Raw genomic sequence first — 21,369 nt, 5'->3', positions numbered from 1 at the left:
GTTAGTTGGTGTTCAGGTTTTTTAGTCCCATGTATATTTTGAACATTAATCCATTGTTGAATGGATAGTTTGCAAATATTTTCTCCTGTTGTATAAATCATCTCTTAATTTTATCAATTATTTTCTTTGCTGTGTAAAATCTTTTTAATATGATATAGTTGCATTTATCTCTTCTTCCTTTTGTTCCTTTAGGTTCCTGTATAATAAACATGGCTAAAATCTGGGAACGTTGCAACTATATTTTGTTTGGTAATTTCATACATAACATTTTAAGATTTTTTTTGTGTGTGTTCTGCTTTCATAGTTCTGGATATCCAACACGGCTGTAAGCTTTTAATGATGATACTTCCTTATAGTACAGTTTTGGAGTGTTTGTCAAAAATTAATACCTGTATGAACATGAGTTAATTTCTGAGTTCTCATTTGCACTGTCCTTTGCCTTTCTTCTCATGCTGGTGACATGGTGTTTTAAAGGCAGGTCGTGATCCCCCACTCCCCACGGTGCTTTAACTTTTCTGGGCCTCTTTTGGTACCCTGTGGTTCTAGGATTCTTTCCTCTTTGTGTGAAGAAAGCTGTTTACAATTATAAAGAAATTACATTGACTCTATAGATTATTTTGGATAGTGTTGGCTTTTCTGATCCGTGAGCATATCTTCCTTTTTTATGTGTATCTTTATCACTTTATTCATTAGTGTTTTATAATTTTTCTTGTAGATGTCTTTTACTTTCTCTGTTACTTTTCTTCTAAATATTTTAACTATTTTGCTTTCTTAATTTCTTTCTAGCAGTTTCATTACTGGTGCATAAAAATGTCGTAGCTTTCAGGATCCTGATTTCATATTCTGCAGCCGCACTGAATTCCTTTACAAGTGTTAACAATCTGGTCATGAAGAATGTCGTTTCTTCTGTTAGAGAATTGTGCCATTTACCAACATGGCTGACTTGATTCTTTTTTCTTTACAATGTGGATATCCTTTATTTCTTGTAGTTGCTCAGCTGTCCTTGCTAAAACATCTATTGCTGTCCTAAGAGGGAAGGAGAAAGTGAATATCTCTGTCTTGTTCTTGATCTTGCAGCACCAGGGTTTTTTTTTTCAAGTACATTAATTATTATAAAGTGTATAAATGTACCCGCTGTAAATTAGATGATTGTCTAAGTGGTGGCTGGCAGGTCTTTGAATTCCCAATGTTTTACTCTAAAATAAGTTCTTCGTGTTTTCTACCAACAAAATAGAGGATTTATGACCTTGTTAGTCATCTCCGTAGTGACTTATAGAACAAGGTGGACTCAATTGCACAATAGTTGGCAGTTCTTCTCTCATATTTCAGCCTTACATTTAAAATGACTAATGTAAATAAGTATTATTAGGGACCATTCTCCCATTTTTAAAAAAATGAAATATTTGAAAACAATGCTCTGGAAATGGACTTTAGTCACCAGTAGAAAGAGCTAATATAGTAAGGGGAAAGCTTGAGGTATTTCTTATGTTTGGTGTTAGTTCTCATAACTAAAATATTTTTATATTATTTTAAAATTGTTTGCTATGGTTTGATATTGTCATGATTAAAATTTTCTGTGGGAAAAAAAAATTCTGTGGGAAGCCCTATTTCAAAGGAAAAAACCTTACTGTGACACCAAGTGGTGGTGGTGCACACCTTTAATACCAGAGCTCATAAGGTAGAGACAGGAGGACCTTAGTGAGTTCAAGGCCAGCCTGGTCTACAGAGTGAGTTCCAGGACAGCTTGGGCTACAAGGAGAAACCCTATCTTGTAAAACAACAGCAACACAAAAACTGTTTGTGGTTACTTAGACTCTCTTAACATCTCAGTAATATAGAAGGAAATGTTGGCTTCTATACACACATAGGTATTTTAGAAAATGATTGGTTCATATTTTGTTCTGAAAACTTTTCTTAGTTAACATTAATTAAACATTAAGAGGTGTTTGAATTGAAACAAATCACACTTCCTGGGAAGAATGAGAGAGAACTGGGCTTTATTCAAAGTGTGAACCTAATTCAAGTCAAAATTGTGCGTGACCCCAGTGTGGTCTTGCTGTGTAAGCCCCACCCAGGTCTCCCTTCCCAGATGTGTGTTCCCCTTAGATGACTTCTGATAAGTGAAGTATAAGACGAGCTGCTTGGGGAACAAAAAAGGATTTTCTTCTGTAAATTCATCCTAGGATAATTCAGGTCAAATTTTGAATATAAGTATAAAGCAATGGTTCTATTTGATATTCTAGTTTATGTAGTAATAAGGGCGGCGGCGGGGCTGCGTCCCCAAATCCCCAGCCTCCTGGCTCGGCTCGGCTAGCTTATGCCCCAAATAATTACACGGACACTGTATTCTTTTAAACACTGCTCTGGCCCGTTTCTAATCATCTGTGTAGCGCCCCTAGGTGCGCTTACCGGGAAGATTCTAGCCTAAGTCCATCCTGGGTCGGAGCTTCATAGCGTGCGTCTTCCCTGGAGCAGGTAGCATGGCGTCTCTCTGAAGCGTCTGCTCAGGAGAGCAGAGCTGTGGAGTCTGAGCTCACTTCCTCTTCGTCCCGGCATTCTGTTCTGTTTACTCCACCCACCTAAGGGTGGGCCTATCCAATGGGCCTAGCAGTTTCTTTATTGCTTAGCCAATGAAATCAACAGATTGATATATGACACTCCCACATCACTTCCCCTTTTTCTGTTTAAACAAAAAAAGGAAGGCTTTAACCTTAACATAGCAAAATTACATATAACAAAAGTTATCAAGTAAAAGTTACATCAGAAACATTTATACATATAACAAAATTGACCGTAAATCTCTATCAATAAAGCAAAATCTATACTAATGCAAATTATTCATGTCTATATCATATCCCCCTTTAAATGTAAAAGAACATTTATAAACTATATTTGGGAACATGGGCGCAGTTTTTTCTCTCCAAACTGCTTCCTGCTGAATGGGGGCGTCGTTAATTAGGTCTTTCATGGTATAACCTGTGTGCTAGTTTCATTTCAGTTGGCAGTTGAGCAAAGCAATTTTCTGAAGATGTTCACAGCAACCCTTCAGGAGGACGTGGTCCATCATACCAAATCGGAATAGAAGAAATGAACAGGGTCTCATCCTCTGTGAAAACAAAATAAGAAACTCCTTTCCAAAGCATCATGTCCTTAGATCCAAATTTCAAAGTCATACCCTCATGATATCCGTTCTGGTTCCACTTGGCAGCCCATATAATGAAATGTCTCTCTGTACTTAGCTCCTTCACAGTCAAAAATTTTAAAGAAAACACAATGTACATAATCCAGACTCTCTGTGAATTTTCCATCTTTACGCGGCTTATTTTTACTTATATCTATAACTATCTGTACTCTGTCTCTTTAAAGACTTTACTTTTACTTTTTTCTTTTTAAACCATTAACTTTATTCTCTATATTCTTTTTCTTCTCTCTCCCAAGCCTACGTATATTCATCCAACAGTGTGACTCATTCAGTGGTCTGAATCTGTCCTATTGTGAATCTGCAATTTTTTACTATCCAGGAGCACTTTTGATTTGCGCCTTTAAATCATTAGGCGCTTAAGAATCTAAGCTGAGACATTCCTAGATTAAGTTTTTGGTTTTTTTTTGAGCGCATATCTTTGACCTGGAATAACCCTGTAGACCAGGCTGTCTTTGAACTCTCAGAGATCCGCCTGCCTCTGCCTCCCAGGCATTGGGATTCAAGGTGTTTGCTACTACACCTTGAACTCACAGAGATCTGTTTGTCTCTGCCTTTTAGGCACTGGGATTAAAGGCGTTTGCTACCACACCTTGAAGTCACAGAGGTCTATCTCCCTCTGCCTCCCAAGTGTTGGGATTAAAGGTGTGTACTACGACACAAAACAACTCTCTTCCTTTTTTTGTTTTTTGCTTTAAGAACTTCAACTTTCAGCTTGCATATATTTTTAACACACTTTAAACCATTCAGAAATTTTCTCTGTCTTTGAATCTCTCTTTACTGTATATCTCTCTTTTTCTGACCACATGAGTCTTTAATTTACCAAGCAATCTCAGTAGGACAAAAGGCGTGGCTTTGCCAGCTAGATCCAGTCCATTCCTTAGCTTTCCAGCCTCATGGCTGAGGTACTGGCTGCAAGGTCCCTGCCAGCCAGCGAGCTACAACAGACAACACTCAAGTCCTCTCTCGGTAGCCGGCCCTCCTGCCTCAAACAGTCAGAGTTTGCCCTGGCAGGATGGCCCAGAAAGCCGGCATTTTTAAATGGCGCAGCTTTTTTCCTGCTACGGCTGAAAACCGAAAAGCATGCGGTCAGCTTTTCATCAACACCGTTTAAGTGTTTTGTGGCAGGACCTCTTAATGAGCCGCAGGGTTTTGCAGCTAAAGCTGAGTCAGGAAGCCTCTTGGGGCTACCAGGTAGGAGCGGCACTCAGCACTTTAATTCTGAGACTGAGCGTGCAGCACAAAATTCTTTTCATCCAAGTTACATCCAAATCTGACATGCAGAGCACTGCGCAGTCTGAAAACACGTCCCTGTATGGCGGCAGGAATCCGCCATGCTCTTCCGCCTGCCTAAGCCTGATTCTGCCTTCTGCCCAGGAGCAGGCGGGGAGCTCTGAGTCATCGTCATGGTCTCAGAGCACTCTCCTTCCGATCCCAAGCGGGAACACAAACATAAAGCCAGATTTTGCACTGGCGGTACAGCCCCGGGAAGCCACACTTTAAAATAACGCAGCTTTTTTTCTGCTGCTGTTGCTGAATCAGGAAATCTCTCTACAGCACGCCACCAACAAACAGCAAAAATCTGTGTTAAATGCTCTCTCCCTTATTTTTAAGCCTTCTCAGGTTTTGTAAGTGGGTTTAGTTAGCCACACGTCTGGGCGTCATTTGTAGTAATAAGGGCGGCGGCGGGGCTGCGTCCCCAAATCCCCAGCCTCCTGGCTCGGCTCGGCTAGCTTATGCCCCAAATAATTACACGGACACTGTATTCTTTTAAACACTGCTCTGGCCCGTTTCTAATCATCTGTGTAGCGCCCCTAGGTGCGCTTACCGGGAAGATTCTAGCCTAAGTCCATCCTGGGTCGGAGCTTCATAGCGTGTGCGTCTTCCCTGGAGCAGGTAGCATGGCGTCTCTCTGAAGCGTCTGCTCAGGAGAGCAGAGCTGTGGAGTCTGAGCTCACTTCCTCTTCCTCCCAGCGTTCTCTTCTGTTTACTCCACCCACCTAAGGGTGGGCCTATCCAGTGGGCCTAGCAGTTTCTTTATTGCTTAGCCAATGAAATCAATAGATTGATATATGACACTCCCACATCAAGTTTATCCTCTTCAGTAACTACAAAAACTACTGTTTAGGGGAAGTTCATCTGGTAAGGGCATTCCTCACTGACGTTTCGGTCTGTAATGGGACACGTCACAGCACCTAGCGTTATCATGACCTTCAGAACAGCTCTCAGCATGCAAAGGTTCTACTTTCTGCAACCCTGCTGTCACCTCATTATCAGAGACCAAGAAGCTGTTCATTCCCAACCAGAGAAAGGGGCAAAGCCAGGCTTAATTCTAGAATAGAAGTGTGTGCAGTTCTGAATTTTGTTTTTATAGCAGAGACAGCACTGTCATCTTCTTTAAAGAAGATTAAGCTTAAAGCCGGTGGTGGTATGCATGCCTTTAATCCTGGTACTCAGGAGGCAGAGGCAGGTGGATCTCTCTGAGTTCGAGGCCAGCCTGGTTTACAGAGTGAGTTCCAGGACAGGTGCCAAAGCTAAACAGAGAAACCCTGTCTGAAAACCAACCAAACAAAAAAGAATGAAAGAAAGAAGGAAAAGAAAAAAGATGGTTACACACTGTATTATATTGCCATATTGCTAACTTGCCACTTACCCTGTGTAATATATATGTTTTCTGGTCTGGAGTTTGATGGGGAGAGAGAGAGAGATCATTTCTGGTAGGTCTTGCAGAATATCTTAAGCTCCATGGGAAAAAAACAATATGTCATCTAAATGTAAAATATGGTTGATTCTTGTAATATGAGATATTATCTGGTTTTCAGGTAAGTTCATACTATGAAGAATTGGCATACACTCATACATCCCACTGTGAATAAGTTACATCCTTAAGTCTCTGTTAAAGCCTGGATTCAGGGCAGTTGGCATTTCAGTTTGTTTTCCTGTGTCGCAAAGGGTTAAGAAAACGCCTTTAATAGTAATAATATCACTTAATTTTGGATTCCGTCACCATTGAAATGAATTTTAGAGATTCAGTTCATTACAGACATTCATTTATGAATATTTTTAAGACACTAATATAACTTTACTTTTTTGGTGGTCTGTGCTCATAAGTTTAAAAGTAGCTAGTTGTGATTTTAACCTGGAATATACATTGTCTGAGAAAAGAGACTAACTCTCAGTGCTTTCGCTTAAAGTAGATTATTCTGCATGTTGGCTTTTTCCCCCTCTAAAAAAGAGATTTTTGGCAAGGCATGGTGGCGCATGCCTTTAATCCCATCACTCAGGAGACAGAGGCAGGCGGAAGTCTGGGATCAGCAGGTATACATAAGGACCTCCAGGCCAGCCAGGACTACATCGAGAAACCCTGTCTCAAAACACAAACAAACAAAAAGTAATCCTGATCATATTTACGAAATGCCTAAGACACTTGTGCAAGCATTCTGCTTTTATAAAACTATTGACTTTTCCTCCAACTACATGCATGGCACACATATTTTTTCACAACTATTAGAGTACATCCCAGAAATCCTACAGTTTTATATTTGTTAACTCAGAGCCGATTTACAGGTAAAAATCACTTTTTACCACTTTTGGAACCAAACAGGTTTTGCCTCGATTGTTTTGGGAAGTTTGGGGTGGGAGGGTTTGGGGGTGATTTATCTTCTTCATTGTCTTTTCCCCCTCCCGCCCCTACTGCCATCACCCCCACCCCGTTCCCTCTTGCTGGGTTTTCAGCCCCAGGCTGTCCATGTTTAGCAAACACTTTACACCAGTGACACTCCAGTCAGAATTAACATATATTTACACTGTGCTCGAGTTTTGGGGGGAACTGTTCTTTCGTAATTCCCTCTTCCATTAGCCTATGATTATGAAGCAGCCATTTGTGGCCCAAATTCATAACGTGACATGTTGAATAAATGCTCTCGCCATTTTGTCATTTCCCCGCGTCCAGGTAGAAAATGCCTTTGTTTATTTTGCAGCACTCTAACAGGCAATTTTGAGTTCCAAATTATTACTGAGAACTTAGCAGGGTATTTTAAACTTTGTTTTATTAAGTTGGCCGGGGTCACAGAATTCATTAATATTAATGACTGGACTAGAAAGGCACTTAGCCTCTCTAATGAGTAGCAGATACAAAGCATTAAACCAAATGGAAGGCTTTGTTACCCAGGAGTCACTCCAGCAAGGCCCCACGGAATAACCGAGGGAGATCTGCCTGCCGCAGTGTTTCCCAGCAACCTCTGCCTTATTCCTCTTAGAGAAACCGGAGTTCCTAAACTCATGCTCAAATACATTTCTGTTGACGTCATGTGAATATATGAAATAAAATACTTGGAACTGATCACTGGTGGTTTGAAAAAGGCTCCAAAACACTATCACTAATAAGCTGTGTGTGTGTGTGTGTGTGTGTGTGTGTGTGTGTGTGTGTGAGAGAGAGAGAGAGAGAGAGAGAGAGAGAGAGAGAGAGAGAGAGAGAGAGAGAGAGAAACCGTGGGAACACACTTTTCCTTTTGAACTTTCAATATTAAAATTGCATTCATTCATGAAGTTTGCACGAGTCATTAGTGACATTTGTAAAATTCATATAAATATGAGCTGCTGGGTGGTGGGATTTGTTTATCCCACGCCTCTGAAGCTGTCATCAGCCTTTCCTATAAAACAGGGAAATGTCAGATGACAGCGAGGGCCTGACATTTCAACTTTGAAATGAGCAATTACACTGTTCCTTCAGACTTCCCTTCCTCACTGACACCTAAGCAGCAGTCCTTTTAACAGGCGGCATGAACGCAGTGAGGGATGTGAGCGTTTGTTAGGTCACTTGGTAAATAGAACTAATAATTTAAGACATGTGTGGCAAAAGTGATTAGTAAACTTCCATTAAAAGCCAGATCATAAATAGGTCAGGCTTCCTGAATATGCAGTCCTGTGGCTGTAATACAGAAGCAGTCACAGACAGTGTGGGGTGCCCCAGGAAGCATTATTTCAGAAAACTAACCGCCATTCTGATAGGCATCTGGGTTATAGCAGACCAACCCCTGTTCACTGAATGACCTTGCTCTGTATCGCCTTCTGGGAATACTGGGCTGGCTTCTTCCTACCAGGCTACCAAACAGTCTTTTGTTGTGGTCCGTAATATCCCCTTTGTTGAATCTACAATAATAATTTACCACTCCTTGTCTCAGTTGGGCTGTTGAGAGCTGTTGTTATCCCAGTCATAACTCTGGTAACTCTCCAGGAGCCAAGGTAGCACTTTTCTAGTTTATATCCCACCCCTCGAGGCATTCCCTCAGTGGCTGGTGTTGCCTTCAAGCATTTATTCTTGATCTTCTCCTTGTATTGTCGTTGGGCCATACCCTGTAGTCCTTAAACTTGAATTCTTAACTGCTCCTCTGTCCTTAGGCCTTCCAGTTTATATCAACAACCCAGGTCTCTAACCCTAATAAATTTATATGTTAAATAGCATGCTGATTTTCTTTTTCGACTTGATTATCCAAAGATACTTCCAAATCAACATGTGTTAAGTTGAACTCCCAGTTCCTTCCCTTTGCTCCATCCCTGTACTGGATAGTTTTATGTTAACTTGACACAAGCTAAAATCAGCTGAGAGGAAGGAACCTCTATTAAGAAAATGCCTCCATAAGTTTAGGCTGTACACTAGCCTGTAGGGCATTTTCTTAATCTGCCCACCTAGGTGCAGGCTGAGCAAGCCAGTAAGCAGCACCCCACTATAGTCTTTACTTAAGCTTCTGCCTCCAGGTTCCTGCCCTGTTTGATTTCCTGTCTTGACTTCCTTCAATAATAACCAGTGATATGGAAATATAAGCCAAATATACTTTTCCTCCAACTTGTTTTTTGGTCATGGTTTCATCTAGGCAATAGAAACCTAACTAAGACAACCCAAGACTTCTTCCTTCACCCTCCTCTTTTCTCAGTGACTGGTCCCTGCTCATCGTTTCCCACACCTGATGCTTGTCTTTCATTCCTAACGCTTGGAAGAGTCATTGGGTTTTCCAGATCTTATTTATTTTTTCTCTTTTTTATTGTTTTTATTGAGCTATATATTTTTGTCCACTCCCCTTCCTCCTCTTCCCCTTCCACCCTCTCCTATCATCCCCACGCTCCCAATTTACTCAAGAAATCTTGTCTTTAAATGCATGTATTTCTTTTATGTTTTGACTACAGCTACCCTAACCTATAGTTCAATTATTATCACATTAGCCTACTTCCTTTTATGTTCTCCCTTTGCCCTGTTCCCAAGAATTTACCTTTCTGATCTTAGATTACCTATCATTTCTGTTATGAATCTTCTATTGACTCTCCAGTACCCCTACCTTGACTGTTACAGCATTCAACTTATCTTGTTCTTTTTCTTTATTTCTGTTGTACATTTCAGTTCAAGTAAAGCAAAGGCTATATATGTTCATCATTGCTCCAGCCCCAATACTATAAATATGTTAGAAAAAATGAAATTACTCTGAAACCCCAAAACCACACAGTATTCTATACAAATCATCAAAGTACCAGAACATATCTAATGAGTTTGACTTGCAGGGTTAAAGGAAATATGTAATCAGGAAGGTGAATATGTGAATGAAGTAAAAAGGTCATAGTTCATATAGGTGTTTTACACACATTAGACCCTTAGCCATTATGATTGATGCTGCAGTTGGCCAGGTTTGCTCTGAGCTGTGTTGATGTATATACACATAGTCCTGTGCTTAGACTAGTGGCACTCTGCCCTAGCTCTGCTGGATCCTGGCTTTCAGGGGGACAGTTGGTTTTACAGATAAATCTCCAATGTGTTTGTGGGGGTGGGGGGATTAACCTATAACGTTCATGTTCTATATTACTAGATATTAAAAATATATATGGCTCTGCCCTTGATGTCACGGCGCTTCCTGCATGATCTGAAAGCTTCCGCTGCAGTCCATCACAGCAAGAACTAACAGGTCCCACTGTGTGAGAGAAGCCAAGCAGGCAGCTAGGGTGGTGGGCGTTGGGAAGAATCAAACAAGGTTTCCCAGAGGAGGTAACATTTCAGGAGAGTCTGATGTATGAATAACAGGTTTTTCCTTAGTCTTTCATATTTATTTTAAGTCTGCTTGTTCTGATGTGCTGGCCATTTTCAGTGTGGGTCAGTGGTATAGTTGAGTTTGCCCTTTAAGTAGTGGTTTTAAAAATACATTGCTAATATAGGTGTATTTAAAGAGCCAAGAAGCAATTAATAGCAAGATGATAAAAGCCATTAGCTGGCATTAATCTGGCAAACATAAACATATTGTAAAGTTCCTTAGGTCTCTATAACTTAGTTATTTTTAGGTATATATATTTTATATATATTATTGATTTTTATTGAGCTCTACATTTTTCTCTGCTCCACTCCCTGCCTCCCCTCCTCCACCTTCAACCCTCTTCCATGGTCCCCATGCTCCCAATTTACTCAGGAGATGTTGTCTTTTTCTACTTCCCAGGTAGATTAAATCCATATATGTCTCTCTTAGGGTCCTCATTGTTGTCAAGATTCTCTGAGATTGTGATTTATAGTCTGGTTTTCTTTGCTTTATGTCTAAAAACCACTTATGAGTGAGTACATGTGATACTTATCTTTCTGTGTCTGGGTTACCTCACTCAAAATGATGTTTTCTAGCTCCATCCATTTACCTACAAATTTCAAAATGTCATTTTTTTCTGCTGTGTAGTACTCCATTGTGTAAATGTACCATATTTTCCTTATCCATTCTTCAGTCGAGGGGCATTTACACTGTTTCCAGGTTCTGGCTATGACAAATAATGCTGCTTTGAACATAGTTGAGCACATGTCCTTGTGGCATGGTTGAGCATCCTTTGGATATATACCCAAAAGTGGTATTGCTGGGTCTTGAGGAAGGTTGTTTCCTAATTTTCTGAAAATTCACCACACTGACATCCAAAAAGGCTGTACCAGCATGCACTCCCACCAGCAATGAAGTGTTCCCTTTACTTCACAACCTCTCCAGAATAAGTTGTCATCAATGTTTTTGATCTTGGCCATTCTTACAAGTGTAAGATGGAATCTTAGAGTTGTTTTGATTTGCATTTCTCTAATGACTAAGGATGTCTATAACTCAATTTATAGAACAAACTGAAGACATAGTTACATGATCACATAACCTCATTTCTCTAGGTTTATTACCTTGGAAATATATGTGTTGAAAGCCGTGCATTAAACATAGTTTTATTTAAAATAGCATATTCACAAGGAGAGTGAAAGTGCTAAAGCTGGCTGAGGTGAGACTGCCTAGAACTAAAGAAAGTCCAGTATCTTCACAGTCTAAGTATGGGCTTACTGCCCTCATTGCTGTTACCGTCTAGTAGGTGTACTCCAGTATAGTACAGGTTTATCTTCCTAACCTCACTCTGCCTGATGGCAGAGCTCCTCTCACAGTGCCTTTACAATAGAACAAACCAAGCTCAGAAAATCACTGTGGCTAGGACTCCAGCCAGGGAGTCCCCCCCCCCCTCAGAGTTGCTGTGCCTTCCTATAGTGTCTTCCTATAGTTTAAAATATACCACAGGCCAGTTTAAGACATAGACTTCTGAGACCTTGCTACCAGATTACAATTCAGGCTGCCAGCCTGCTCGTTGTACAGACTTAAGTTGCCTAAGCAAATCTTTGTGCTTCCGATTCTTCACATCTAGTAGAGATAATGAGAGTTCGTGAGATTGTTATGAGAATTCCTTTACTTCATAGGGCTGAAGCACCTGGAATGGTGGCTTGTACTTAGTTAGTGTCGTGTTTGCTGTTATTACTTAAATTATTAATTGTACCTTACTTTTATAATGTTTTCCTCATTATTGCTTGATTTTACAAAGCACAAAATTCTGATGAAAATTTTATGGCAAGAAATAGCCATCAAGAAGTCTTAGGAGTATCTGTAGATTAAAAATTGAATAAACATTTTCCCCTTTCTGGAATTGTTCTGTAAGGAGCTTGGGTTATAACTCAAGTGGAGTAAATGCTTAATAAGAACAAGACAGTGTGTTCATTACCCAGTGTGTCTTGGAGGATTAAAAACCAATAATGTCGATGACAGTGGACATTAAATGTGTATATCAAGGCCGTTGACATCCAGGCGCTTCCTGCATGGTCTGACTGCTTCCGCTGCAGTCCATCACAGCAAGAACTAACAGGTCCCACTGTGTGAGAGAAGCGGAGCAGGCAGCTAGGGTGGTGGGCGTTGGGGAGAATCAAACAAGGTTTCCCAGAGGAGGTGACATTTCAGGAGAGTCTAAAATATGAGTAACAGGTTTCCAGAAGGAGTAAAAAAATACTTCTTTAAATTATTTTTTAAAATAAAGTGTGTTTGTGGGCCATGCTTATATGCTATATTTTATTTTAATTATCAAAAAAATCAAACTGTGCTAGCATTGTTTGTATGGACTCTGTCTAGACATATGTTTGTATCATGTATGACTTGTTAAGTCTGAATTGTAGAGTCCAATTCTAACAGTTTTAGTTGCTTTAATTGGACCATACTTTTATGGTGAATGTTACATACTATGTGGATAAATCTTGGAAACACAAGGTGAATCTAGTCACAAAATGCCACTTATACATGATTATGTTAATTTTTCAGACAGGCAGATCAGTAAAGGCTATGTTACTGGCTGTCCAGGGCTTGGCGGGGGGGGGGGGGGGGGCAGAGTAATGACTGGTTGTTAGCAGGCAGTGGCTAAAAGTCCGGGGTTGCTTTAAAGGTGATGAGAGTTTCTAGAATTAACTCTGAGAGTGTAGCCTTGGGACTGAATTACTCACTTTAAATGAATGAACTGACTAGCATATGAGAACTTCTATGAAACTGCTATTTAAAAAGTAAGTTGAATTCTCCAGTGTTATTTTCCCCTGTAAAACATGCATTCCCTCTTTGTTTCAAGTATCAGAGTACAGATTGAGTTATATGGTGGTGTTGCCTGTGTTGAATTCCAAGCAGCTGCCACAGACTAATATTTTAAGCATAAAATGGAAATACTGTTCACAAGCTCCTGGCTGAGGATTAGAAGTGTGCCAGCCTGATAAAGGTGCTTGTTTTTGTGGGATCTGCATCATTAGTTCAGTTAATTCCAGGATGGCTTTCCAGTCAGGCTTACAGTTACAGTTTACAAGGATCTAATGGGGATGGGAAAGCGGTTTCGGTTATGGCCATAGTGTGTTCAGAACAGCAGTGTTAGAGGTTAAAGTGCCCCCTGGACAGTTACTGCTTGAGTTAATCCTGCATCTATCAAATTTTGCTTTTATTCCTGGCTGTCTTTAGGGAATTGGGTTCCCAGGTATTGGGTTGGTTAGTACTTCCTGTTACACTGCAGTCAATGGTGGATTGTCACTATTCACCAGTGGCTAGTTAAATACATTTCATAACGAAGCAATGCTGAACTTAGCTTTTCCATCCTGCTAAAGCAGCCTCTAAGCAAATACGTGTACATGGCATCTGGACTGTGAGCTGTAGAGAACACCTTGGTCCTCCTTCCTTCAAACTGACTGAACAGCACGATTATTTTTTGAAAAATTAAATCAGTTGGACATAGTGTCTCATGCCTGTAGATTCTGGGAGATGAGCTCAGCCTGGGCTAACCAGGGGAGACACTGAAAAGGAAAGAAAAAAGATTGGGCAGAGAAGTGGGGAGAAGGAAGGAGCTAGCATATACCTTTAACTATACATCTTGTTCACTGTAGTAGGTTATCTAATTTAGAACAAATATAATGTAGCTTTGGAAACTGCAAATGTATCACACAGATTTTTGTCAATACTTATCTTAAGAAGATCGCAGATCCCCAAATTTGGCTGTTGAACTCCAAGTCTTTTACACTGCATTCTGAAAACAGCATGAGTCTAACCTGGCATTTGTTGTTTACCCAGAGTCCCTCAGTCAGGGTACTAAAGCATTCTGGGAAGTAATACGACTATTCCAAATGATAATGTTTTGGCAAAAGTGCTTCTGATTATAATAATTTCCATTTTCCAGAAAACATAACGCATCACCTATAATATTTAATACAGAAAAGCTCCATTCTTAGCTGCCGCTATTTAAAGAACTTCGTGTAATGATATTTAAAACCTCTTATCATGCTGATTAGATTCAGCAGCCATAGCTAAATGTATTCACACCAAAGCCTAATATCATAATGACATATCAGCACACGCATAATGCATTACAGTTAATGAATACTACACAGGCTACATTATGATTGGCTCCAAGTGTCTGTGCAGTTCATGGCCCACCGTACAGGAGAGAGATCTGCTGATGAGACTGTCATGTGTTGTTTTGTCTGTGTGAGAGTAATGCCTCTTCTAACCACAGTGAAGGGTGTGTTCAGATCGCAGGTCAAACGGCCAGGAGAGATTGACCCAGTTGAACACACTGAAAATGTGTAGTGTCTACAACTTCTGTGTTACCTAAAGATTTCTGGCCAGAATGGTTTGTTATCATGTTGACAGACAAACTGCCACGTTTTCTTTTCTGCACAGTAATGTAAAATGCCAGATTTGCTGCTTTATCCAGCTTGTGGTGGGAGTCATTTTTATTCATATTTATTGAGAATCAATAGTTATAGTTTGATTATGTTATGAGGTCCAATATTTTCTGAGTCAAGTACTATAACTGAGTAGAAAAACATTGTCGTCCTTCACACAGAATCCGCTCTCTGACAGACTCTGTTCAGTATGCTTTCAGGGGAAGATGATTCCGTGTCAGCTGAACTGTGGGAGAGAGTATGTGCATGTGTGTACGTGCATTCAATTGGGATGCAGCTAGAACAGCAAGAGTAACAGGAACCGAGTCCCGGAGGACGGTGTGTGAAACACTGTTGGTACTCTCCTTGCTACCACATCCATCTGCATGCAAGATGATGCCAGAATTTGAATCTTTAAGAGACATGGGCCAAATTTGGTGAATGCCACCCTAATGAGCTTGGAATTTGCTTTTGCAATTTATATACCATTGTCTTCTAAAGCAGATAAGCATTTTGCTAAAATATCCTTTTTAAAGATTAAAAAATGAAGTTATTCTTTGGTTGATTTAACCTCAGCAAATGCTATCCATGGCTTGCCTCTGTTGGTGGCAGATGTCTTTTTTAAATTTTCATCTTCTTTGACATAAGCTCAGGTTCTCAGAACGCCTCCTCATTGAACAGGGTCATGCCTATGAGTTTTAGGAAATTGCTGGAGTGAGCAATATTTTCTAGAGACTTTGGAGGAAATGACGAAACGTAGCTCCATGTTCTATGAAGGTGATCATTTCTATTGCTGTGTTCTGTATCTTGTGTATTCATTGAGGTAACACTTCTTATTCCTTTGTTTGAAATTAAAGTTCTAAACTTGGTAATGACGTTATGTAGCTTTGTGAAAATTTCATAGAGGCTTATTTTTGTTATATTTGATTTTATTATCAAAGCTAAGGCAATTTATTAATTTTTTCGGCATATTTCTGGGAAATTGAAGCCTTTAGCCTTATATTATATTTCTTTTTACTTAGGATAGCGAGACACCTCAAGACCTATACTGGCTATTTTACCTTATCCTAGTTCGTATGTATTTCTGTGTTAAGTGGGAATGATTGTGTATCTTCGTGGAAAGGGGAATTCCTCCTTGCCAACCATCCTGACATGCAAATCAAAGTCTGAATCCACCTATTGCCACCTCCTTGATTCAGTGCAAGGATGATGACTGTCCCTATCTCTTGTTTGTGTGCAGCCTTTATCTTCGTGGAGCAGGTATTTTTTTTGGTGGGGGGGGGGAGTTCAAGACAGGGTTTCTCTGTAGCTTTGGAGCCTGTCCTGGAACTAGCTCTTGTAGACCAGGCTGACCTCGAACTCACAGAGATCCGCCTGCCTCTGCCTCCCAAGTGCTGGGATTAAAGGCGTGCGCCACCACCGTTTAGCATAGAGCAGATTTCTTTACAATAATTTCTAGCTAACCTTTTTTTATTTTAACTATCTCAGTTCAGAGGCCTCATTTGCTGATGCAGATATACTTTTAGCACCCTTAAGTCATTAAACCAACAAAAAACTCTTGGGAGATGAAGCTGCCTCACATCAGTAATACACACGTAACTCGTTTCTTAAAGATCAGATGCTGTGGGAAAGAGAAATGGCCCATGGTTTATACATAAAGATGGAGTTCATAGCTTATTTGATCTGTTAAGAGCTGACATTGTATCGATCATTTTTGAACAGTAATGCTTAATAAAGACAGTTGAACCACTAACTGTAAATATGCTGGAATATATTTAGCATTATCTCTGGTTACATATAGTTATAGTCATAATCTACAAAGACGTTTACTTAGTAAATGATGTCTAGTGGTCTTTGTTCATTGTGCTCATTCAGTAGGGTGGATTGTGACTTACATGCCCACTGCCTAGGTTCCTCACCCAAAAAGAAAACCCCTCCAGAGACCAAGCAAAGTGTCTTAGGTCCAGCTGAACAAGATCTGGTTGCCTTTCCCTCACAGGAGCATCTGCCTCCGTGGCTCCAGTTAATAATAATTGTAGCATCTCTAATTTTGATACTCAATTTAGATTTGAAAGCTAAGCAATATAAATTTTAATTCTTTTCTGGGATATTTTTATTATTTCTGCTTAGATGACTTGTGACAAAATTGCTTTTCTCTTTTCACAATGTATTTGTGTTCCTCGCTAATGGGAAAGCGGCAGATATTTTTAGTGTCGTCTTTCATCAAGTCAGACCGCGCTGAGGACCTGACTGCATTCTAGTTCCATGGGAATTTTGCTAATGGGTGTGTGCAATCTTATCCAAGTTCTGGAGGATAAGCTTACAAATTAAACGGGAAGAGGAATATAAAAGTGATATTTCTCAAGATGTTGGCAGAATATCTTTTGTTATTTTGTTTTTACTTTACCATGTTTTCCGATCAAGTACAGAACGTCTAAGTTGGGTGTATTAATGCGTAAGATTAGCCCAGACAATAGAAATAGTGAGCTTCCTAAGTAGAGTTTTAGCTGTAATCTTACATGGACAAGGCAGGAGAGGGAGAGAGGGACTCTCCCAGTCCCCATCTGTCAAGTTAGTAGTGTTAGTGACATCAGTGGGTGTAACAGGAAAATGGAAGGTTGAAGGCATATTTCAAAACAAGCCACCTAGTTTTACTGTCTATATACTAATTTCCTGATTCATATTCTAATATAATAAATAGCCACTGCACACTTGTAAGTAGCACACAAGGAGGATGTGTGAAACCTGGGTATTCGGTGTCTATCCAGGACCTACTTACCCCAATTATCCAGCCCAGGGTACTTTCTCTTCTCGCACTACATTCTTCTCCAAGGCTGTCTTCTCTGCTTGGTTTTAAGTGTCAGTGGCTCCCGAGTTTGTCTCTCTTTACCTGACTGTCTTCTCCAGACATGTCAGTGTATTTTCTGGGTGATCTCTGCCTCCTGAGCCCTTGTCTGGAAGTGTACATTTGATCCACCTTCTGGATCTGCTGCCTGTGTGTTGCTGATTTCAGTTCTGTCCCCTCCAGCAGCTCTTTCCAGCAAACTGGCAGCTCTTCTTCTGCTTTCCATCCCTCTATGACCTCCTGACCCCACCCAGATGGCCATGGTACCTGTAAACACTCTCTCTCTCTCTCTCTCTCTCTCTCTCTCTCTCTCTCTCTCTCTCTCTCTCTCTCTCTCGTCAGAAAGTGACAAGAAGGGACAAGGACAAGATATAAGCTCCCAGAAGCCTATTTCTTCCAGCTGCCTGCCCCACAAGATTTCACTAGTCTTCCAAAGTTTGCGCTTCGGAAGTTCTCTTCTGGGCTAGGAAATGAGCATTTGTTTCCCTCTGTGGCCTTTACATTGTGTTTACCTTATCCAGGTCTCTGGCCAGGCTGGGTTAGGGCCCACTCTTCCGGACATCTCCAGTTCCTGTCCACAGATGGAGTTATGTTGTGAGCTTCAAAGAGTTAGTGTTCAACTGTATGAGTTTGAGGGAGATGCTGTTCACCCCATAACAGAGCTTGAGGTGATGTGGTTGGGGAGCAGGCTCAAGCGGAGCCTAGGACTCCACAATGTTTCTGTATTCCTGGAAGCCTGCTGCCTCTGCTGTTTTCATCAGCCCTCATCAACCCTGGGTCAGTGCATCCAGAAAGGCTGTCCTCCTCTGCTGGTGGGACAGCCATTTACTCTCTGGTGACAGTGGTAGACAGGACGCAGGTAGAGAATCCCTTGTCTCATTTTAGTCTACGAAGCTACTGTAGCTGGGCGTTTCTGTTGCTTTCCTCCACAAAACCCACTGTTACAGCTGATGGTAGCGAGATGACACAGTTGAGTTTCGACATTTTCCCTTCTTTCTCGGCAGAGATGCTCGTGAACCATGAGTTGACTCAAAAGCCAGAAGGATATGAAGTAGAGGAAAAGATGTCAGGCATCCAGTTAGTTAGGCCCCAAAGAGCAGCACCCTCAAATACTAACTCTTGAGTTCTCCTCAAACATAAATGCCTTTCTTTCTTGGTTGTGTCAGGATAGCTGACCAACCAATGTGTATGGACATTAAAGTAGAGAGGCACTGAAAGCTTGCTTCCTTCACAGACATTAGACATGTGCATGGTACCCAGACATACATGCAAGAAAACATTCATATATATATAATTTTTAAAATTTTAAATAGGACATAAAAGCCGGGCGGTGGTGGCGCACGCCTTTAATGTTAATGTTTTCATGTCTTCAGGCGAACCTTGGCTAAGGGAAGCCCTTCTTAGCTACTTAGCAATGTTGTGGTTTGGTGCTTCAGCTGGGTGGGGTACAGTTGCGCTGGTTGGGCACCCATTTAACTCGATCACTGGAGATGCCAACACAGTGTTTCTCTGTGGCACTCAAAATGGTTCCACCAAAGCATGCGAGCTGAATCTCAGACAGTGAGTCCTAGCTTTGACACTGTCATGTTAACTTAGCTTGTGCTGCGTCTGCACATGAAAGAAGGCAACAATCGTAGTGCATTAAGATGGCAACTGTCAGGCTAGTGCTCGGAGGCAGAGGCTGTGCCCACGTGAGCCATTAATGGCTGGGTGAGTTCAATCAGATACGCCGCCTCCAGTACATGCTTAATGCTATTTACCAGATTTTAAATGGACTGCTGAGAAAGATGAAATATAATCTCATGTATTATCTCTGTCTTGTCTTGAAAAAAAGGTAATTAAATTGTTCTCTTGCTAGCGTATATTTTATTAACCTTTGAGGAGTCAAAGAAAGGTGTCCCTGTAGAGTTGAAACCTTTCGCTCAAGTGGAATGTCACAAAGTGACTTTGTGAGCTCTGGGAATCCCATATACCTAGGCTAGCTGGATAGCATTGGAAAATATAACAGGAATTTCATTATTTCCCTTCTGTTTCTTTCCTTTACAGAACCTGGAGAAGATTCTAGTGGAATTCAACCACAAGGAGTTGTTCGATTTCTACAACAAGGTCTGTGTTTTAAATGTTTTCTGAGATGTGGAGATTTGCTAGCACCTCTGGTTTTATACATTTTTATTTTTGAATGCCTTATTATAGGGCCAAATTCTTTATACTCCTGTAAACACCTCGTATCTTACAGTAGCTTCCTAGGCAGAACCAAGACAAAGAGAATCTGAAAACGAAGCCAGAAAAAATGAAAATGGTTCTAACTAAAGAGTTAGGATTGATGCTTTCTGTAAGACTGAGCAAGGCACTGTGCCCTGTAGTCTCTGGTCCGCGGATCACCTGAAGTACTTCATGGCTGGGCCCAAGTATAGAAGGAAGCTGCCAGATTTTAGTGATTTATCTTTCATTTGTATTTCATTTTTCTTTCCAAATATTGATTTTTGTGCCCCAGGAAAATGCATTTCATTAACCACCAAACTTTAAAGTCTTACCATATGGTGATAATTTACTAAGAAATAGCTGAGCGCACATAAGGCAGTAATACTTAGAAGTCTTCATCCTTCATAAATGTAAAAAAAAAAAATTAAATGACAAGCCTAAATCCTAACATGTTTACCTAGCAAGAAAAGCGGCCTGAGTGTTACCCTTATGCCCTGTGTGCGGGTTCATTGTGTGGTATGCCCGCTGCCATTGCTTCTCTTTAGTTTGCACGTCTCTAACATTTTGTATGGTTTGTTCCCTTCACTAACTTGCTGTCATTATTTTTTGTCTTTACAAATAGCTAGAGACCATACAAGCACAGCTGGATTCCCTTTCATGATGTCCTTGAAGACCAGCTTCCCAATCACATTCCCACCACCTCAGTCTTTGGCATCGAAGAGGAACTGCCTGAGTATATTTTTGAGAGGACTCAGTGACTTCATTCTACAGATACTATAACTTAATCACTTCTTAAACAAATACTTTCCATGAAGGGAGATCACAATAAGAGCACTGGGGTTTCTGGTACACCCTCTCTCCTCACGTGAGCCAAGAACAATTGTTGAAAACTCTCGGAGAGAAATCACAAGTGAATGCCGTATTGCCTTTTCGTCAGGTTGCTGCATCATCACTTCGCCGCAGTTCTGTTTTCATGGATCGGCGAAGTCTGGAGGCGGGAGGTGTGATGGGTGCCCTAGCCTTATAATTACATTGCTTAATTAGGGAAGCAGCCCCGGGCCATCAAATGCTCTGACATTTGTCTTACGACTTTATTTTGCTTGAGATATAATACAAGAAGGAGATCAAAATGGTGCCAGTATTATTCTGAGTTAATTCCAATGTGATCCTCTTGTTCTGCCCGCTTGAATTTTTCTGTCTTTAATGGTTTAACAATCATCTAGGTTTATATATACTATTGCAGATTAATAACAGTGCAATTCACTGCATGGAAAGGATTGAGATCGTGAATGGAAACACCTGTAATGAGTCCTACATGGGAATCTGACATTTTAGATCAGAAACTCTTTGCATTCTCCTTCTGTGGATATACTGTCAATGGTGTCAGTCAATAAAAGTTTTCTCCTTTAGAATTCTTTAAATTCAAGTGTACAGTATTTTTACTTTATATTTTAAACTGTGATCATGTATAAAAATATGTGATTTTCTGGAAAAAAAAAACATTTGAAATTTTTATCAGGGAAGTGTCTTACCTTGGTTCCAGGGGAAGAAGAGAGCGGCTTGGACATAGCCCTCTTCACAGGAAGGAACGTGATTTCAGAACGTCCTGTGGTTAAGCAAACAAAACAACTACAG

At 40.6% G+C, this 21,369-nt stretch overlaps 1 protein-coding gene across 2 annotated transcripts in view; it reads left to right on the top strand.

The window, feature by feature from the left end:
- Commd10 (COMM domain containing 10) overlaps positions 1 to 21,155 on the top strand; it is a 125,563-nt gene extending 104,408 nt beyond the window's left edge. For both annotated transcript variants that reach the window (XM_075968699.1, XM_075968697.1), the window contains 2 exons: positions 19,579 to 19,638; positions 20,357 to 21,155. In XM_075968699.1, the coding sequence (XP_075824814.1) occupies positions 19,579 to 19,638; positions 20,357 to 20,395 (99 nt within the window). In that variant the 3' untranslated portion in view covers positions 20,396 to 21,155. The remainder of the gene's footprint in view (positions 1 to 19,578; positions 19,639 to 20,356) is intronic.
- Positions 21,156 to 21,369: the final 214 nt, after the last annotated feature.

The sequence above is a fragment of the Microtus pennsylvanicus genome, chromosome 4 (assembly GCF_037038515.1).
Source record: "Microtus pennsylvanicus isolate mMicPen1 chromosome 4, mMicPen1.hap1, whole genome shotgun sequence".
Classification (NCBI taxonomy): Eukaryota; Metazoa; Chordata; class Mammalia; order Rodentia; family Cricetidae; genus Microtus; species Microtus pennsylvanicus.
Note: the sequence above shows the minus strand (reverse complement) of the source record. Positions and strands in the feature narration are given on the sequence as shown.